At 37.5% G+C, this 22,675-nt stretch overlaps 1 protein-coding gene across 1 annotated transcript in view; it reads left to right on the plus strand.

Moving 5' to 3' along the window:
* The window catches only part of MRC1 (mannose receptor C-type 1), a 127,947-nt gene that overhangs the window by 38,419 nt on the left and 66,853 nt on the right, over nucleotides 1–22,675 (plus strand). Inside the window, exons 5-6 of the mRNA XM_027847954.1 lie at nucleotides 10,485–10,598; nucleotides 14,467–14,613. Coding sequence (XP_027703755.1) covers nucleotides 10,485–10,598; nucleotides 14,467–14,613 — 261 coding nt within the window. The remainder of the gene's footprint in view (nucleotides 1–10,484; nucleotides 10,599–14,466; nucleotides 14,614–22,675) is intronic.

Here is a 22,675-nt window from a genome sequence, read left to right on the forward strand (position 1 = left end):
TTGAGATACAAAAGTAAATCAATTCAGAAAGTCAGCATAATCTTTAAGCAGAATGGCAGACAGCATGACTCTGGGTTTGATTAATCTTTGGATTAATTTAAAAAATCATTTCAAGCTTTTTTTTTTGAAGTTTATGAGACATTTCTGTCACAGGTCTTGATTTGTGGAATATCTTCATCAGCATTATCTACTAACCTTATTTAACATGAACCAGTAAGACAAAGTCACCAAAAACGAGTTCCTAGCACAGAGCTACTCAATCAACAGTGAACTGGTGCTCCCCAAGAACAGATCTGATAAATCACAATCATCATCAATAAATATAATAGATATTTTGCAAATCTGTCATGCAGAAAACACTGCTTTTAAACAATAGCCATAGTTATAGGGATTGGACCTGTGATTTCAATTGGAATTTCCAGAATCAAAAACCCTATCAATGCAGGTTGCCACCTTCTAGGCAACTTACAGTTGTACTCAGAGGTTAAATGAATTGTCCTAGGTCACGTGACCAGTATTTGTCAGAGAGGGGACTTGAATTCAGGTTGTCCTGGCTTTGAGGCTAGCTGACTAGCCACTATGCTTCCCTATCTCTCTAAATAATGAGATACATAAAATTACATGACAAATGTCATGCTCTTGAGAGCCTCACAGTCTAGTTGCAGAGATAGGACATATTTCTGAGAAGATACAGAGCAATGCAAGGAAGTATACAGTGTACTCCAAAGGAGTGGTGTGGTCAGTAAAGGGAATACGATTTCTGGAGGAGCAATCACACAGGATCAGTCAGGGAAAGCTTCGTAGAAAGCTTGGACCTTATTAAGCTGGATCTTGAGTAGAGAGGAGCTGGGAGGGCTCCTGAGTCAGAGGAGATACTATGAGTACATAGATGTCCTTCAGTAGATCTACTCAAGGTACAGCTCATGGCATGGTGGATAGAGTGCTGGACTTGGAGTCAGGAAGACCTAAGTTCAAATCCAGCCTCAGTCATTAACTATGTGACCCCGGGCAAGTCGCTTAACCTTGTTAGCCTCAGTTTCCTCATCTGTAAAATGAGCTAGAGAAGGAAATGGCAAATCACTACAGTATCTTTGCCAAGAAAATTCCAAATGGGGTCATGAAGAAAAAGAAGTAACTAAACAACAAGAAATACCCAGGGCATATTCAAGCAATAGCAAATAGATATTTATTGTTATAAGGGATGATTCAGGAAGTAAATTTGAAAAGAAAGATAATGATGACAATATTTATTTGATGCTTTATGACTTGCAAAGTGTTTCCAGGGCCTCCTCTTTAGTACACCTGAAAATAATAAGAAATAATATTTTTCTCTGAAGCCCTTTCTAGACTCCTGGGAGTCTTACCTCTTATAAAGGTATGCGAGAGTTCAAAGACAAAATTGTCTTTCTTAGGGAAATAAATTAATGGTGATAAAGCACCTTTTAACAAAGAGTAATTCTTGTCTTGTTTACATTATTGCTTCCCTACCCCCCCCCACCCAAGCAATTGACTTGACCCATTTAAGGGTGATCTCTGCGCTCTTCTATAGCAATTGTCTATGACTCACCCTTCTCCATTGAGAAAGGAAGAAAGGACATCTCTCTGTTTAACTCTAGAAGTCCCATTGATGTAAGAAGCTGTCCTTGAGGGAATGGGATGGTGACTTGGTTACTCAAATATTTTGAAATATTAATCCGGAACTATATTTTTACATGTCTTTTTCTTGTTCAAGATTCTGATAAATGTCAGCTCCAATTTCCTTGGGTAGAGTAGAGGGTCAAGGCCAAGAGCCTGGAGAACTCTGCCAGTCAGAAATGGCTTAGACATTAGATTAGCATTAACAAATAAAAATTGTTTCTGGTAGATTTGTGCCTGAAGCACAGAATACAATATTAACATTTTTCCTTGAACATGTGTATTTCCTCATTTGATACTCACAACAGCCCTGTAAGACATATGTTAGCTTCATTTCACAGATGAGAAAATTGAAACTGAGATGTTAACAGATCAGCTCAGGGTCAAACAGCTGGTGTCTGACAAAGGATGCAAACTCAGGTCTTTCTGACCCCAAATCTAGTCGTCTATCCATTGTGCTACTTAGCTGCCTGGTCAGGAAGCAGATTCTGATGGGCCTTGAATGCTTGACTCAAGATATGGTGTGATGGCTATGATGGGGCAAAAAAAATACTTTTGAAAGCACAGAAGCAAAGCTTCAAGCAATTCAACCTACCTATTGAATGGATTGAAGCAATATCAATGGATAGAGCCAGCATTGAAACACTCAGGGCATCCAGTTTAGAGTAAAGGTTTCAAAAAGCTTGAAAGGAAAGGAAGCAAAGATATGGGTATTGACTTCATACTTGGAATACTTTCCAAGAATGTCTCTGGATGAATGAGTGAAAAAAGCATTTATTAAGCACTTACTATATGCTAAAAATTGGTGTACGCACTGGGATTGCAAATACCAAAAGTAAGGCAGTCCCTGCCTCAAGGAGCTTCTACTCTACCAAGTGATGGAAATGCCTCTTGCAGAGTGGTGGCCTGGAAGGGGAAGGATTTCTTCCTTGTGGGTACTTCTTCCACTGGGGTAGATTATAGCACTGCCAGGTCTCAGTAGGAACTTTCCCAACATCTTGCTTTGGCTAAAAATATTCGCCAACAATGGCCAACCTTCTGTTGACAAATGCTTGGTCCTGTGATCTGATAACAGGCCCAACTTGGCATGTTTCCAGCCCAGGAAGAGCTACTACAGCCTTTAGTAACCCAAGGTCACCTCTCACTAGCAAGATTGTAATGGAGGGCAAACAATTGCTTTCCCTGAAAATGAAAGTTATTCTTGTAAACCAAAATTTATTTTTCATATCTGTTCTGTAGAAATAACATGATTCACTTTAGACTTATTTATTTATATAAATAACACCATCTGTAGCACTTTTTAAAAATAATAAATAATAATAATAATAATAACATTATTATAGAGTTTATGTCACATGGGGGATAGAGAGATGACTTCTGAGCTAGGTAGATCTGGGTTCCAATCCTGCCTTTCATACATACCAGGCAAGTCACTGAACCTCTCAGGCCTGATTGGCAACTCTCTTATACTAGAAGGTGCAGAGCAGATCCCTGTCTGCATTGCTCAAAGGAATTTATTTAATGAAAGTTCCCTTCAGGATGAAATCCCATCTATTGGCCAAAGCCAGCTTACATTAATACCTTGTCTTAAGGTTTGCAAGTCATTTTTCTCGCAACCATTCCTGAGGCAGCCATTGGTTGGAGGTTCATTCATCACCTTTTAAGTCCTTAACGGCAGGTTAGAGGCTTAGAAATTGGGAGAAAAAGTAGATTTAGAATTTTTGTTATTAATATTAAATTTTACTTGCAAAAGAGGAAATAATAAATCTTGAAAACTGCTTTGCCAGTGAATATGAAATGCAAAAACTTACAACCTCAGATTCAAAGTCAAGGGATAAAAACCCCACCAGTGCCTTTTATGTAACTCTATTAGTTGGAAAGTGAGGGGTAAGGAGACTACATCCTACTTTAGAATGCATGACCCATCATTATAATTGGGTTGAAATGGAGGTTTTCCTTTTGCCTTCAGACAGAAACATGAGCAAATGTTGCATATTTATGGCTTCTCTCTAAAAATTTAAGAGTGGAGACAGTGTTTGAAATCCACCTTTTAGTATGATTTTTGTCAGTGTGCCAATTTTGAATAATTTGGGGTCATAGAATCATAGATGTTCAAAGGGAAATGAGTACTGACGTCATCAAGTTAACATTCTTCCCCTCCCCCCCATTTTACAGATGAGGAAACTGAGTTTCAGAGAGGTTAAATGACTTCCCTCAGGTTACATTCATAGGGAATGAATCGCCAAACCACAATTCAAGTGTATTCCTCTTTGCTTTGGGTCTGGTACCCTCTCCGTTATACAGCCCTGCTCTGCCTCTTCTGCATAAACTGTCTTTCTGCTTGTATTTGTGTTCCCAGCACTTAGCACTGTGCATGGGGCATAGTAAGCTCTTAATAAATGCTCATTGACTGACCAGTAGCTGTCTTAACAACCTCAAATAATAACCCACTTCATAGTGCAATTTACTGCCTATTCACTGGTGGTACCAACTCCCTGGATTAGTGGAACACTGATAATTCGTTGAAGAGGAAGTGGGGTGGAGCCTGATGTTGCAGATTTCCTTTAAAGTAAAATGAATCTTGAGTTACTCTTATATATCACAATAAAGCTTAGATGACATTTATTTTGTGCAGCATTTTTCTTTCCTCCCTTGGAGATACTTTACATTGCTCTTATAGGATCTTGTACTATAGTTAACACACTATCAGGGATAAGGACTTTTAAGAACAGATAGGAGGAAGAATGGGAAGTACAGAGAACAGTCATAAATTACGTACACAGAGAGAGGAGGATGGGGAAGATGCCTTAAGATACTCCCAATGCTAGTGATATTTAGAGCTGGATAAGTAATGCATAGACATATTTGGTGTATGTGTGTATGTAGATATACCATATATTTTTGTTGTTCAATTGTTTCAGTCGTGTGACCCCATTTGGGATTTTCTTGGTAAAAATACCGGAGTGGTTTGCCATTTTCTTCTCCAACTCATTTTACAGATGAGGAAACTGAGGCAAACAGGGTTAAGTGACTTGCCCAGAGTCACACATCTAGTAAGTATATGCTAGAGTGATTTGCCATTTCCTTCTCCAGCTCATTTGGCAGATGAGGAAACTGAGGCAAACAGAGTGAAGTGACTTGCCCAGGGTCACACAGCTAGTAAGAGTCTAGGCCGAATTTGAACTCAGGTCTTCCTGACTCTAAGCCTGCACTCTATCCATTGAGTCATCTAGCTGCCTATACACACATATACACACATACATATGTATATATAAAGAATATTACATTCTCTCTGTATACCATATATACCCATACATACCAGTGTATATATATATATATCTTATTGAAATATACAAAGTTGAAACTGATTTCTTGGCATTTCTTTATCAAGCTGTTTACTATACTGCCTTATCTTTTCTAGTCTTTCCTCTTCTTCTGGCTTATTGGAAGAAAAAGAGGCATAGACTAGAGATTACTTTTCCTCTTTTCATAGAGTATGTGGGAGAAGAGACAGATACTACAAGGAACGAGAATTGTTCCCACACTAAGAATTGATTCATTTCCTCCATCACTTGCTAGGCTACCTTGGATATCAGTTGAGCTGGCAGGAAATGCTTTCCTAATCAGGAAAAAAAAAAGAAATTGTTCCAGCAGCAAGTAGCTAACAAGGCATAATGGAGCTTGTAACTGAGTTCACCTCAACTGTTTCTTTGAATCTTATCCAAATCTTCCAGAATTTGAGTCTGCAAAATTTAACAGGAATTTGAACAAGAACGGATTCTTTGGCAGAACTTATGGTACTTCCTGTTACAGGTCAGGCCAAATATAGCATGCCAGTTATCTTTCTTCCACTTATTTTCAAAAATTTTTTGGCATTAACAGGAATATGAAAGATGATATGGGACAAATTGGAGTAGAGAGAAATCATTAGAGTTATTATCTTTTAAAAAACATTATTATGGTCATTTCTGTAAATATCCTACTTCCTGATTTCTACATCTCCCATCTTAAAACTCAGTCCATCCTTCATTCTCATCTTAGTGAATATAGGGGAAAAAAAAACTCTGGAGAATACTCACTTAGCTGGTAAGTTTGGAGTAGAAACCCACACTTTTTGGTCCTCTTTTAATGCTTCATTGCGAGTTCTTGGGGTCTAGGCCAACAGAAAACAAGCCTAGACAGGTTCTATTAGGCTGAAATTTAACTTTAGCCTGGCCCAAATGGAAGAGGCCCATCTCCAGAAGGTTGACCCCCAAAGGCAAAAACAAATGTTCTTGCCAACCAACAACTCATGAAGTCACTTACTGAAGCAGGAAGAAGTTGCAGTCTCTATTAGCTGAAGGAATATTCTTATTAGGCCATCAAAATAACAGGCGCATATTTAGAACTTAGGAAAAGGATGTCTTAAATCGTTTTACAGTTTTTTGGGGAGATTTTGAGAGGGGAGAAATATCAGGGGAGTTGATTTGATGCTTCTAGGGCCCAAATTAGAAAGATTCCTATAATTTCACAAGCTCTCATATGGGATTAGAACCCATTAAAAAATAGGATGACTGGAGATGGCATCATGGATTTAGAACTGGGAGGAGCCTTAGACAATATTGAATATAATCCCTCATTTTACATATGAGGAATCTATAGATGACAGAAGTTAAGTAACTTACCAAAGGTCACATAGTTAGTAAGAGTGTGAGACAGGATTTTGTCTCAAGTTCTTCCTGACTCCAAATTTGACACTCTATACCCAAGACCATCTAACCATTTCCAGTAAGCTGGTACACATTCCTCCTAAATCAGGAGGCAATGTGGTATAGTTAAAATGCATCATTTGGAGGTCAAGGGTCAGAATTCAAATCACAGATCTGCTACTGGGTAAATCATAAAACCTCTCACCGACTTGGTTCCTCATCTGTGAAATGAGTGGGTTGGATTAGCTGGCCTGAACAGCAACTTAAGTTTGAAATCTATGCTCCTTTTCAATTGATTTCATCCTGGTCAATGATTAAATGTTCATTAAGGTGTATTCTATCCTTTAGCCCATTCCTAAATTATCCATGAATCTGGCGTGGGGTTGGGGGCTTCACAGTGAATCTTCAATTCCTGAGCCAGATTCCTCTCTAGAGAGTCCTGTGGCATAAAATGATGCAAGATTTGGAATAGCAGAACTGAAATTCAACATGGGAAGTGAAATTTAGTGTGTCTCCTGATTGTTTTTTGCTAGTTCCTTTAGACATTTTTTTTTTGTTAGAGGAAAAAACCAAAGAGAACTCAATGCAGAAAAAAATGCCAATGAAACATTGCCCATGAGTTAATAATATGTAAGTATGAATATTATTCATATTTTACATACATACATATAATATTTTAAAAGATAATTACTTTTGATTTGATGTACCAACGAAGTGAAGGATACATTTCATTTTTTAAAACAAATACAGCACTTTTTAAGATTTCCATACCAAACTAAATAAAATAATTTGCCAATGTAAAGATCAGTCACAGCAAACTGTGGTGTGGAAGGATTTAGTTGAAATTCTTCATCTGTTTCAGCTGATCCAGTGTGAGAAGTGGGTCTGATGGCTAATGGCCTCTGATGCCAGCCATCACAGGCATAGTGATCACTATCACAGTTGAAAAAGAGTTAACAGCTGCAGCAGAATATGCAGAATGCCAAGGGTTCCCGTCAACTCCCTTTTAATAAACTGTCCTTCTTTACAGGACTAAACTGTATTTTGTTTGGGGCAGATTGAATCCAAGAAAGTATTTTAGGACAGCCACTTTAAGCTTCCATGTTCATTTATTCAGCTTACCTTGGGTGGCATAGAGGACTGCGTTGAATTTTAATCAGGACAGATCTAAATTCAAATCCAGGGAAGCTAGGTACATAGTGGATACAGCATTGGGCTTGGAAGCAGGAAGACTTGTCATTTTGAGTTCAAATCTGGCCTCAGATACTTACTAGCTACGTGACCCTGCACAAGTCACTTAACTCTGTTTGCTTCAGTTTTCTCATTCATAAAATGAGCCAGAGAAGGAAATGGCAAACCACTTCATCGTCTCTGCCAAGAAAACATCAAATCTGGCCTCAGACACTTACTAGCTGTGTGACCCTGGGCAAATCACTTAACTCTGTTTGCTTCAGTTTCCTTGTGTGTAAAATGAGCTGGAGAAGGAAATGGCAAACCACTCCAGTCTCTTTGCCAAGCAAACCCAAATGGGGTCACGAAGGATCAGACACAACTTAACAACAACAATGTAGTTTATACTGTGTGCCAATTGCTATGATGAGACTACTTTATCAAAAGGTGACCAATGAACTGCTTTGGACAAATACAATGAAGTTTTTAGTCCTCATTCTCTTTGACTTTGTGCAACACATGACGCTGTTAATCAATTACTGCCCTAAATCTTTGTTTATTGATTACTGCCATTTTGATTCTTTCTTCTCTCTCATCAATTCTTTTCAGTCTTCTTCATTCATTCATTTTTGACTTCCTGTCTTCTTATCTGAAATTATCCAAGGTCCTGCCCTCCGCCATCTTTTTTTTTTTTTCCTTTACCCTCTCCTCTGGAGAATACTTTTGAAGCTTTAACTCACACTTACATGTGAATGTCTCTCGATTATATTTTCCTCAACCTGAGGAATATTTTCACCAGTTTTCACCAATTTTCAGTGCCCAGTTTCCAAGTATGTGTTGGACTAGCTGTACCACTGGCACCACAAAATAAAACCAGACAGGGAAAACTGAGGCTTATGACTCACACAGTTCTAGAAACTATTTGATGCTAAGAGTAATAGCAGGTATTCTGGACTGTGACAATCAATCAATCAATCAGCAAACTATGTGTCAGGCACTGTGCTAAGTACTGAAGATACAAAGAAAGGTAAAATAGTCCCTGTCCTTAAGGAGCTCACATTCTAATGGGTTAAGTCAAGTAAACAGTTTAATCAAGCATAACAGGAAACATACTGACTCAATATAGGTATCAAATGGGAGAATGTCCTTAATAAATATATTTATTGATAGATATCAACAATGAATAGTTAATGGTCCACCTACACGGGAAGGTGAAGGAAGAAAAGGGAATACGCATTTTTTTAGCACTTACTACGTACCAAGCACCGTGCTAAATGTTTTCTTTTTTACATATATTATCTCATTTGATTCTCACAACAACTCTATGAGATAGGCGCTATTATTATCCCCATTTTACAGATGAGGAAACTGAGTCTGAAGAGTTTAAGTGACTTGTCCAGGTCATACAGCTTGCAAGTGCCTGAGGCTGGATCTGAACTCATTTCTCCCGGATTCTAGGCTCAGCATTCTTTCTACTAAGCCACCAGCTGCCTCTTGAAGTTGGAGTCGTTTCCCTAGTTATCACCTTTTGCTTATTTTAAAATAATTCACAAATAACCATGTTGAAAGCAATTGAGTAGTCCTCTTGAACTAGTAATAAACAAGGGGGAAAATTTTTCCGTGGTTTGAGTAGCTACAAGGTTGGTCTCCTGCAGGAATCAATTTTGATCAATTTATTGCTTATTCTAAATACATAAAACTAAGAAAAAGCATAGTTAGAGATTGTGAAGATTTCCCTTTTCTAATGTTATTTCCTTGCCATAACTGTAAAATAAGCATTTTTATTTTAGTCATTTCTAAGCTTGGTAGAAACCAGATGCTGAGGCTTCTGAAATCATGGAAACAAGATCTAGGCCTATGGAGGGTTTAGAATATGCTGAATCTCTTGGGTAAGGGGGAAAGTATTTTTTTTTTACTTGAAGTTCATTTCTCTTCATTCTAGAAAATCTATCCTGTCTGCTCACACTACTACTTTATAATATTATAGTAGAGCCTACGAGGTAAAATGAAGTCAAGGAAGAATCAAATGAGTTGAGGCATCTAAGTGATAGGCAGATAGATACCTCTAGATAACCTAAAACAAAATTTAAAAATTTTTTAAAAAGATTTTAGATTGTGCTCCCTTCCAGATGTATCTGTGGTTATTCTATCTCTTTGCTTTCTTAAAAAAATAATAATTAGTATGAAAACATGACTAGGTGAGTTTTGGTTGTTGCGTTAAGTTTCTACTGTTTTACAGAAGTGATCCCCGATTTCTTGGAAACTGAGACTTTATTAGTGTGTTTTTGGTTTTATGATATCAATTAACTATTCCACAAAATGTTTTGTGGTATATAGAAGTTCTGGTCTTATGGTTTTAATGGTGTAGGGAATTACCAGAGGAAAAAAAAAACTTCTTCTAGCAAAGTACAGCAGTACCTTGTTCTCCGAAGTACCTGTTCTTCAACTATATATTCTTAGAGAGGTCTCTTAGAGTGCTGAGAGTTTAATAGTAATTATAGCTAATGACAGCCAACATTTATAGAGTGCTTACTATGTGCTAGGCAATGTGCTAATTGTTTGATAATTATTATCTTATTTCGTCCTCAGAATAGCCCTGGGAATTAGGTACTATTATTATCTCCATTTTATAAATGAGGAAACTGAGGCAAACAGGTTAAGTGACTTGTTTAAGTACAAATGAAGAAACTGAGTCTCAGAGGTAAAATGACTTGCCCAAGGTCCCACATGTAGTAAGTAGCCAAGATAAGATTTGAACTCAGATCCTCCAATTCAAAATCCAGTATTTTGCCTGTTGTACCATAACAGAGGCTAAGGTGGGCTAAAAAGAAATAACATATTTTAATATATCAAAATAATATATTTCTGTTCTCATATGAAAAAGAAATGCCAAGAAAATAATCCCTATTAGATATGTAATTAAAGAAATTAACTTTTGAAAGTGGGTTCATTGGTTTCCTCTTCTGAATGTCAATTATTTTTGTTTTGTAGGTTTGACGAATTCACATACCACAGGGCTCTGGATTGGGCTTAACAGTCTGAATTTCAACAGTGGATGGCAATGGGCTGGCTTCAGTCCTTTCAGATATCTGAACTGGCTTCCAGGTACGTTCCTTTGGTGACTGATGGGTTTAAAAATCCTCAATCCTAAAACCCAAAGGATTAAGGTTTTCTAGACGCGTACTTAGCTGACCTATTTCTCAGGAAAATGAGCAAAAATGAAAAAAAAAAGTTTTACCTCTCTTAAGAAGCATGGCTATTGGTCTAAGTTTATAACATTGTAGGAACTTTAACTTTGTTCAGTTCCCTGGGGGTCATAAGTAAAGAATACTGTAATGAGGCTGATTAAATAGATTTTCAGTCAAATTGCTCCATGATTGAATATTTTCTATCCTATTTAGGATGCAGACTTCTAGGGACATAGATTTTTGCTTTTATAACATCTCTATGACTTGATTTATCCAATAGTGTCATATGTAAAGAGCACATTTAAATAATAGTTCTTATTGCCACCAGCGTTGTACTAGACGTACCCCACCTACCAACAACTACACCACAATCATACTCAAAGCATTTATCCAGAGGTGGCGTTCTACTGAGTCTTGTGTGAAGTACATTTAGAATACAGAATTAGAGGATTTTTGAGATAGAAGGGATTCTAGAAATGATTAGTCTAGCCCCATTGTTTTACCAATAAAGAAACTGAGGCTCAATGACATTAAATGTCTTTTCTCTGTTGTGTTGTCCAAAGTCACATTGGTAATGCATGGCAGGACTGGGGTCAACGTCCCCCAATTCCAAATCCAGGCATCTATACTTTTCTGTCCCATATAAGATCTGAAGACCAGAATGTTTTGAAGTTGCAAACATTTGTCATTGTTGGGGTTTATGATATTTTGTCATAGGAAAATGCTCTATGACATATGTATATGCAGATAGTCTGTGAGAAGAACTAACCAAACAATGAAGAAGCATTTACTAAGCACCTCCTATTTACCAGGCTCTGAGCTAGGTAGTGAGAACACAAATAAAATAAATGGAAAAAAAACCAAAACTCTACTTCCAAAGAATTTAGTTGCCTGATAATTTGTGAGAAATAGCACTAGATACTGAATTTGGGAGTGGGGGAGGTGTTTCATGTTCACAGATTACTTTAAAAAGCTATTTTATTCTCCCCCCATTACATGTTAAAACAATTTTTAACTTTTTAAAAAAAGTTTTGAGTTCCAAATTCTACTCTTCCCTCTCTCCCCTTTCCTTTCCATGAGACAGTAAGCATTCTGATGTAGGTTATACATATGCAATCAAATAAAACATTTTCATTTTAGTCATTTTGTATAAGAAGACTCGAACAGAAAAAGAAATAAAAAAGAAAGAAAGAAATAGAAAAGTTGTATACTTTAGTCTGTATTTAGACAATATCAGTTCTTTCGCTGGAGGCAGATAGCCTCCAGTTTCGTCATGAGTCCTTTGGGGTTGTCTTGGATCATTGTATTGCTGAGAATAGCCAAGTTGTTCACAATTCTTCATTGTACAATATTGCTGTTGTGTGTACAACGTTCTCCTAGTTCTGCTTACTTCACAGATTGCTTTTTGAAGTCAGAGGATCCTCTAGGCTGTCTGTCTTTAAAAGTTCCAAAACAGCTTGAGCGACTAGATTTCTTTTGACTCTTGGCTTAAAAAAAAAAGAGAGAGAGAAACATCACAAATTCCCTCCTTTAGGACGAAGCACTTCAAATAAGAGAAGAAATGTGATAGGACATTCTTTCCAAATGTATTTTGCTAAATGCTATTAAATTTTAGTAAGAAATTCCATTTTCTAATTTTCAGTCTTCTAATTAGGTTGTTTTTTTCAGCATGAGATATGCCATTTTCTCTCATTTCCACAAGTTAATTATAAACGTACTGCCTCTGTTACTAATTCTCTTAGAATTGTTTCTCTAATCTACAACCTATTTTAAACTTGTGTACAGAGAAGTAAGCAGCTACATAATTGTGTACGTGTATAGATCATCAGTGCTCTCTAGGAAAATATTAATATTGACTATGGGAACGAACCAACCTTAATTTGAAAGGATACCAGTTTTCATTTTAACCAACATTATTTATTTAAGATTTTCAGTTCTGTTTTTGATGCCTATGAATTCCCTTCATGACATACATCATTTGGCTTTTCTCTGAGCATGACTGCAAAGGTAGAAGACTACCTGGGACATAATTAGCTCTTTGACACTATTAATTTCAGTTACTGAAATATGAAAATTAATGTCAGCTTAGTAGCTAGTCAGGAGAAGAACAGAACAGAAAAAACCAGAAGAGTTTAGAAAGTATATAAAATACCTTTATAGATGAAGGTTGTTCTTCTGTCCCTGCCATATGTAAGTGATAGACTATCTTCATCAAACAATATTTGACTGAATTAAAAAAAAAAACCAGCTAGGTACAGTTTTGCATCTAAGTACAATTTTTGTTGTTTTTAAATCAGAGGTTCTAGAATCTAATCTATTTTATTTGCTTCTAACATCACATAAATTAGCTAATTACTTTGTCTGGGCCTCAATTTTATCATAAATAACAGAATGAATATAGTGCCTCCTACTTGCCTTGCAAGGGTTTGTTGGGAAAAAAAATGAGTGTAAACATCTTCAGTGAAACAGTGACAGGAAATTCTTAGTATTTTAAAAAGAAATTATGCCCTCTGTTGGACCAAGTTCTGTAGGGAATGCTGGAAAACTAATTCAATTTTTGCTTGGGAAGTGATCATTGTTGCAAGTTATGATTGAGCAATCTAATTTAGGGAGTTTTCTTTCCCACAATTTTTTATTATATTAATTGCTAAATTGAGGTTTCCATAATTTCATTTGCCTGAAGCCAAATTCAATCCAATAGGCTTTTACTAGTGTCTATTACGTGCAAGGCACTGTGGATATAAAAAAAAAATTTTTCTGCCTTCAAGATGCTTACATTCTATTAAGCTTACCTTATACAAATTACCAACTCTAGGTATTCAAATACTATTATGACAATGGTAAGCATTTAAAAAGAGCACTAAGTGCTATCTCGCCAAGGGGTTGTGAATAAATGTATTGATAACTAAGTTTATGGAGTGATTTATTACTTTTCTAGTGTAGAATTAATAAACCATGACAGTAGATTATTGTATCAGTATTTCTTGAAAGTTTCTTGCCACTTCTCTCAAATTATCTCTTAGTCCAGATATCCTGTTATTGTTTAACTAAATAGACAAGTAGGGTCACAAATTTTTAAATATCCTTACACTTATCTTTAAATAGCTCTGTGAGCTTTATATGTATTAATCAAATAACCTTCACAAATCTCTGGAAAATTTTTATATAGCAAGTGTTTTTGTCACAGTATTCAAAGGGAAAGAGAGCCCTAAGTTGTCTTTAAGTACCAATGACACAAAAATATAAGAATCTACTGCTTTATAGAATGGATGCCTTTCAATAGAGTTGATTGTAAAGTGAATCCCCCTTTCCCACTAAAAATCTATCACGAGATAGAAGATATGTTCTAGAGGGGAGCAGGGGGAGATACAGTTAATAGAGTGTGTTGGAAATTTTGGTTTAGGAAATGACAATATTCAAAAAATATTTTGCAGTACTTTAAAAAAAATCATGTTCTTGACCCCTACATAGTTTCTATCATTCTTTCTTTCTTGCCTTTCCTTTCCTCCTCCTCTTCCACAGTTTTCCAGACAAAGAAACTTTTTCTCCTGCTTGAAGATGTCACCTAACTTCATCCTCATGGCTGCTCTTGGAGTTAGGATAACTAAAGTCCACTTCAACAGCCCTTCTCCATGTACCCTTCCCCTTTTTCATTGTTCCCCCCTTGGTACCAATCTTCTCTCTTGGACTTCATAAACATTTCATTTTGGAACTCTAATTGGTTTGGAACTGTCCCCAGTATTTCTCCTATCTAAATTTCTCTTTTTTATCTCCTTTTCTCAAAGGAAGCCCAGCACTTGAACCTGGAAAAAGCTGTGTGTTCTTGAATCCTGCCAAAAATGCCAAATGGGAAAATGTGGAATGCTCTCAGAAACTTGGATATGTTTGTAAAAAGGGGAACAGTTCATTAAATCCATTCATTATTCCCTCAGGTATGTAAATTATTTAACCCAAAGTGACTGGAAAGTCTAGGTTTCATTTATGAGTAAAATCAAAACATTGTAAATTCTGTTCAATAACTAGGAAAGACAGAGCCAGGAAGTTCGTAACTTCCCAAAAAGTATCTTGCCATTACCCACAAGTTTTCTACTTCTGTTAGATTAATTCTATTAGATTAATACATCTAAAGCTTCTACTTCAGAATTCCTTCATCTGATCAATTTTTGATGTCAACTTTCACTATGTCTCATAACCCCAACGCTACTTTTCATCTTCACTATGATCTCTATTCCCTACAGTTTTTTCCTAGGCCATCACACCTGTGTTATTTAGTCTCCCCACTTTCCTATTTATACCCAATGGTGAGCCAAATTCAACTCTATACTAGTCTTTACTCTTGAACCCCTGAACCCTCGAGCTATTGCCAGCCATATCTTGCTAAATCACAACCTTTGTTGTTATTGTTGTTGTTCAATTGTTTAGTTGTGTCCTACTCTTTATGACCCCGTGGACCATAGCACACCAGGCTCTTCTATCCTCCACTGTCTCTCAAAGTCTGTCCAAGTTCATGCTTGTTGTTTCCATGACACCATCTATCTCATCCTCTGCCATCCCCTTTTCCTTTTGCCTTTAATCTTTCCTACATCAGGGTCTTTTCTAATGCGTCCCATCTTCTCATTATGTGGCCAAAGTATTTAAGTTTCAGCTTCACTATTTGACCTTCCTGTGAATCGTCCGAATTTGATCTTTTTGCTGTCCAAGGGACACTCAAAAGTCTTCTCCAGCACTACAATTTGAAAGCACTGATTCTCAACCTTGGATTACTTCTATTTCATGCTTCCAAAACTATTCACATGCTACTGAACAGAGCTGGAAGAAATTATGAAACTATGCTGATTGAGTCCATTACAAATGTGCATTATTTAATCTCAGTTCGGCCTTCAATGCAGCAAGGCAATGATTTTATTCCTCTGTAATCAGTTTGCTACCCATCTCTCCACAGTAGCTTTTTCAAATTTCTCATTTCCCTTGACATCTCCTTCTCCATCCTTTCAACTGATGATCTCATTGCATAATTACTAAAAAACTGAGGCCATTCAATGAGAGCTCTATCATCTCTCTTTCTTTTCAATTTATATCATTCAGACATATTCACCTACTATCTCCCTCACTGCAGCCTCAGAAGAAGAGGTAGCCCTTGCCAAGGCAAATAAATCCATCTATATGCACTCCTGATCCAGTCCCCTCTTTTCTCGTGCGTATTGCCCCCATTATCATCTCCATTCTCTCATTAGTTTGAAATCTTTAGCTCTCTATTGGTTGTTACTCTGATGCCTACAAACATTAACCTTCCCCATCCTAAAAGAGCCCTCATTTGACCTATCCTTCTCTACCAACTCTTGACCTATATCTCTCTTTTCTTTCTTGGCTGAACTCCTTGAGAAAGCTCTTTGTAATTGATTCTTCTGCTTCTTCTCTTCAAAGCATTCTGTAATTTGACTTTTTTTTCTTTTCTTTTTTTCTTTTTAACATGTGTTTTTAAAACTTTGGGTTACAAATTTTGTCCCTTCCTCCCTCCTCACCCACCCTCATTGAAAAGGCAAGCATCTCAATACAGGTTATAGATGTGTAGTCATGCAAAACACTTCCATAGTAGTCCTGTTGTGAAAAACCACGTATATTTCCCTTCATCCTATCCTACCCCCCATTTATTCTATTCTCTCTTTTGACCCTGTCCCTCCTCAGAAGTGTTTGCTTTTGATTATCCCCTCCCCCAATCTGCCCTCCCCTCTATCGACCCCCTGCTCTCTTGTCCCTTTCCCCCCTTATTTTTCTGTAGAGTAAGATAGATTTCCATACCCCATTGTGTATGTTATTCCCTCCTTAAGCCAAATCCTATGAGAATAAGATCCACTCATTCCCTCTCACCTTCCCCCATTTCCCCTCTACGGTAAAAGCCTTTTCTTGCCTTTTTCATGTGAGATAATTTACCCCATTCTACTTCTCCCTTTCTCCTTCTCCCAGTGTAATCCTCTCTCACTCCTTAATTTTGTCTTCCAGATATCACCCCTTCATCTTCAACTCACCCCGTGATCTCTATCTATACATATGATTTTTTTCCCCTCCCAATACCCTAATACTGACAAAGGACTCATGAGTTACAAATATCATCTTTCCCTGCAGCAATGTAAACAGTTCAACCTTAATAAGTCTCTTATGATTTCTCTTTTCTGTTCACCTCTTCCATGTTTCACTTGAGTCTTGTATTTGAAGGTCAAATTTTCTATTCAGCTTTGGTCTTTTCCATAGGAATGCTTGAAAGTCCCGTATTTCATTGAATGACCATTTTTTACCCTGAAGGATTATACTCAGTTTTGCTGGGTAGGTGATTCTAGGTTGTAGTCCTAACTCCTTTGCCCTCCAGAATATCATACTGCATGCCCTCTGGACCCTTAATGTAGAAACTGCTAAATCTTGTGTTATCCTGATTATGTTTCCACAATACTTGAATTATTTCCTTCTGACTGCTTGCAATATTTTCTCCTTGACCTGGGGATTCTGGAATTTGGCTACAATATTACTAGGAGTTTTCCTTTGGGGATCTCTTTCAGGAGGGGATTGGTGGATTCTTTCAATTTCTAGTTTGTCCTCTGTTTCTAAAATATCAGGGCAGTTTTCCTTGATAATTTCTTGAAAGATGATGTCTAGGCTCTTTTTTTGATCATGGCTTTCAGATAGTCCAATAATTTTTAAGCTGTCTCTCCTGGATCTGTTTTCCAGGGCAGTTGTTTTTCCAATGAGATATTTCACATTCTCTTTTATTTTTTCATTCCTTTTGATTAGTGTTATAGTGCCTTGATTTCTCAAATTGTTACTAGCTTCCAATTTCTCCATTCTAGTTTTTAAGGAAGTATTTTCTTCAGTAAGTTTTTGGACTTCCTTTTCCATTTGGCCAGTTTTGTTTTTTAGGGCATTCTTCTCCTCATTGGCTTTTTGGACCTCTTTTGCCATTTGAGTTAGGTTATTTTTTAAGGTGTTATTTTCTTCAGTATTTTTTTGGGTCTCCTTTAGCATCACTCTCAGTTTTTCCTCTACTTCTCTTATTTGCTTCTCAAAATCCTTTTTGAGCTCTTCCATTGCCTGGGACCAATTCATATCTTTCTTGGAGGCTTTGGATGTAGGAGCTTTGGCTTCATTGTCTTCTTCTGGTTGTATGTTTTGATCTTCTTTGTCACCAAAGTAAGATAATATAGTCTGACTCTTTTTGCGCTGCTTGCTCATGATCTCAGTCAATTACTTGAGTTATAAAGTCTTTGTTAAGGTAGGAGTATGTTTCCAATGTGGAGAATGTACTGTCCCAAATTTCAAGGGTTTTGTGCAGCTGTTTTCAGAGATACTTTTAGGGACCTGTAAATTTTCAGTTCTTCCAAGGTGCTATGATCAAGGGCGAGGTGTTTACTCCTTTCCTGGCCTGTGCTCTGCTCTGTGAGTACTCTTTTCTATCTTGGAACTGTGAGGAGGGTTTCCTCTCCATAGCCACTACAAGCTCTACCACACCAGAGCTCCTCCTCGCCGCAGGACCCCCACCCAGAACTGTGACCCAGATCCAAGCACGGGCAAAGCAAGAGATTCCTGCCTCAGCACAGGCAAAGAGATCCCTGCAATCCCCCTCTGGTCAGCCACTCAATTCCCCCTCAGTCTGTGGGCCAGAAGTTCAGGAGGCAGCTGTGGCCCGAGCTCGGGACTTAGCTTCTCTCTCACCACAGTCACAGACTTTTCCCATTGACCTTCCAAGTTGCCTTTGGTGTTCATGGATTAGGAAGTCTGGAAACTGCCACAGCTGCCTGTGATTCAGTCCTCTGAAGCCTGTTCCAGGTTCTCTGAGGCCTACACACCCACGCCAAGCTATGGTCCTTTCCCCGCCCGGTGCAATATACCTTTCTGATCAACCATCCAAGCTGTCTTTGGCTGGAAATATGTTTCACTCTGTCTTTTTGTGTGTTCTGCTGCTTTAGAATTTGTTTTAAGCCATTTTTTATAGGTATTTGGAGGAGTTTAGGGGAGAGCTCAAGCAAGTCACTGCTTTTACTCTGCCATCTTGGCTCCACCCCCTGTAATTTGACTTTTTATCTCACTCAACTGAAATGTTTCTTTCTAAAATCACCAATGAGCTCTTAATTGTCATATCAAAAGACCTTTTCTCAGTCCCTTTCAAGGCCTTTCAACCTCTGATGCATTTGGCACTATCCCTAATCCTTTTCTCCTTGACACTATCTCCTCTATAGGTCTTTATGACCCAGATCTTTCTTAATCCTCTTCTGGGAGGAGGTCTGGAGCAGTGTGACTGCTCCTTCTCAATTTCCTTTGCTGGATCTTTATTCACATCATGCCCTCTACCTGTAGGAATTCTCAAGGATCTGTTCTGGACCCTCTTTTCTTAACCAGTATTATCTCACTTGATTAACTTATCAACTCCAATGGATTTAAACTATCATCTCCATGCAGGTAAATCTTGTATCTATTTATCTAATCCTACTCTCTCTCCTGCTCTTTGCTCTCACATCTCCAACTGTCTATTGGATATCTCAAGGTGGATATCCTGAAGATATTTTAAAATTAACTTGCCCAAAACAAAACTCATTAGCCTTCTCCTAAAGCCCTCCCCCTTTCCAAACTTCTCTCTTACTGTTGAGGATACCACCATCGTCCCAGTTGCCTAAGCTTACTACCTACCTGTTCTCCTCAGTTCTTACTCAGCTCACACATCTAATCTATTTCCAAGTCCTGTTGGTTTTGCCTTCACAATATCTCTCATATGAGTCCCCTTCTGTCCTCTGACAATGCCCACCCTATTTTAGATCTCCATCTCATCAAGCCTGTACTATTGCAAAAGCCATCCAGTTGGCTTTTCTGCCTCCAGTTTCTCCCCACTGCCATCTAGCTTTCACTCATTTTCTAAAGTGATTTTCCCAAAGCACAGGTCTGACCATGTTACTCCTATACTCAGTAAACTCCAGTTGATAATATCACTTAAAAATATGGCTTAAAACTAAGTCAATATGCAGCCCACAGAGATCCTTATGTCTGGATTAGGGGTCCCCATTTTTATCGGAGTTTGACACCACTTCTCTAGCTTATCAATTGTTTTTCCTTAAACATGCCACTTAGAACTGAATATAGTGCTCCAGATCAGGCAGAATGCAATGGGAACTACTGTCCTTAGTACAGGACTACATGTCTTCATTAACTTGGCCTAAGTTAGCAAAAACTTTTTGGCCCCCATATCACATTGGTGCTTCATGTTGAGCCAGCATTTCACAATGTTTTTGTTTTTCCAGACAAAATACTGTCTAAGAATGCCTCCCTTGTCTAATAGACTTGCAACAATGATTTTTTTTCCAAGTATAAGATTTTATTTTATCATCATTAAATATCATCTTAGAATCTACCAAATAAGGTACTCACTCCATCAGCCAGTGTCTTCATTAGCTCTCTTCCCTTTATAGCATCTTTTCAATTACATGCCATGTATGATTTTAACCAAGTCATTGATAAAAATGTTAAATAGCACAGGGTCAAGTACAAATCCCTGACTCAACTTATGCATTTCTTTTTCCTTTTAATAACAAGATTCTTATCACTGTTGGCTATCTAGCAGTGATTCTTTACATATTATAAGGAAATATATATACACACACATATATACATATACACACATATATATGTGAGTGGGTGTGCATATGTACACACATAGGTATTTACGTATATATGTGAGTGTATATATGTATACATATACACACAGTTATCCCCTCCACATTGTAGGAATTTGGGGTGTATCACCCCCACAATCTGGAAAATCTATGTAAAATTTTTTGGCCCTCGCTTTTTACCAGAGAAGAAGTCTGAATTATCCTTTTTCTTTTATGGGGTCTTTGCAGTACCTTACTGTAAAATTTGGGTTAAGTACTTGGTCATAGACTTTGAGTCATCTGCTGGCCTTTGCATGTTGTCTGTGACTTCTGGAAAACTCCCCTCAAATTCTCATTTAATATATTCTCAGTATCTGGGATATTATATTCTTTGCATAAACTTTGGAGTCACCATACTCCAGCTGTCTCATATCTCTTGTATATCTCTAGTAATACAGTTTCACACCTTTTTTTTTTTTTTGCTGTGTCATATTCTTTCATTTGCTAATATCTTGCCATTGGCTTTGATGACTTATCTGCTTCCTCAGGATATTTTTCTTTGGGAATGGCTTCCTCTTTCTTTTCTTTCATCTTGTCTAGGTGGCATAACGGCTGAGGCACTGAGCTTGAAAACAGGAAGACCTGAGTTCAAATACTGAATTAGACACACACTAGGTTTCTGACCAAGACAAGTTACTTTTAACTTTTCTGCACTTCAGTTTACTCATCTGTAAAATGAGTGAATTAGGCTCAGCCTTTAAGAAGCCTTTCAAATCTATATTTATGATCCAAGGATAATTCAAAAGTATGCACTATGACACAGCCAACAAACAGCTCAGACCTGGAATCAGGATGATCTGAGTTTGAATCTTATTTCAAGTCGCTGTTAGTTGTGTGACTGAACAAGACTCTTAAACTTTCTGAGCAACAGTTTACTCATTTGTAAAAGAGATATAATAATTAACAGAACTGTGGTGAGGATGCTGTGAAATAACATATGTAAAGCATAATAAGCTGAGACACAGAGAGACAGGTGATCCACAGGACTGTCAAAGAGACGTTAGCTTGCATTTGCAGCATACAGAATTTGTGTCCAGATCAGTTAGGAGGAGAAATATAGCATGCAGTTGTATCGTCACTGCAAACGTCCAGTGTCCACACTTCATGGATGTGAAGATGAACTTGCAGTCAGTTTTCACTCCTTCTAAAAACTTCAATAGTATAAAATTAGGGCCTTCTTTCTGTCTTTTTTTTTTTCACCCTGAAGATGTGGATTTCTTTTTCTTCTCAAAGAATACTTTTAAGCATTTCTGACAAATAGACATGTCCTTTCCATTTGATTTAAGTTTTAAGCAACAAAGTTAACATTTTCCACAAGAGGGCTCCAAAGTTGCATTTAATTCCTTTCAACTATATCTAGCTTTGAGAAGTGTTTGATGAAAGGAAAATGTGTTTTAGTAGTTACTAATATCATAATCATAGGATCATAATCATATCAAATCATACCATCATAATCATTATCAAACATTTAATCTAGACCTACTATATTCAGAACACATTGCCAGGTGTTGGGAATACAGAGACAAGCTCCCTGGGCTGGATATTCTGGTTGGAGAGACAGGACATATAAATTAAAAGATGAATAACAACACAAGGTAGCCTTTCCATTCATTCATTCATTATTTCATTCATTCACTCAATCTCTCATCAATTCTACAAACATTGTCTTCTGTGTTTAGAAACTGCTAGGAGCTGATGGAGATGCAAAATTCAGTGAGATTTGGTCTTTGCATTGCGTCTCTCCCCATCCCCTTCTCCTTCTGCTCTTCCTTCTCTCTCCCACATTTCTCCCTCTCTCTCTTTCCTCTTTTCTTGTTAAAAACCTAACCTTTGTTCATACCTCACTTCAAACCACAGGTAAAGTTAGCCTAATCCCTCTGTTGAACTCAAGTCAATATTTAGCACTTAGAATAAGATACATTGTGTTGTTATTTATTCTTTTCTTTGTCCTGGATTTTGAGCTAGTCTGTGGTAATCTCCTTGAGAACAAGTAAAGTGTCTCTGGTTCCCAATGGGCATTACTCAATAGGAGCTCTGAAAATGTTTGTTGCTGACTATTTAGCAAAAGGGCAGCTAGATAGCACATTAGATAGAGGGCTGGGCCTGAAGTTAGGAAGGCTTATCTTCTTGAACTCAAATCTGGCCTCAGACATTTACTACCTCTAAGACCCTAGACAAGTTACGTTACCCTGTTTGCCTCAGTTTCCTCATCTGTAAAATGATCTGGAGAAGGAAATGGCAAACCACTCCAGCATCTCTGCCAAGAAAACCCCAAATCTGGTTGCAAAGAGTTGGACTAAACTCA

The sequence above is a fragment of the Vombatus ursinus genome, unplaced genomic scaffold (genome assembly GCF_900497805.2).
Source record: "Vombatus ursinus unplaced genomic scaffold, bare-nosed wombat genome assembly UNPS02005459.1, whole genome shotgun sequence".
NCBI lineage: Eukaryota > Metazoa > Chordata > Mammalia > Diprotodontia > Vombatidae > Vombatus > Vombatus ursinus.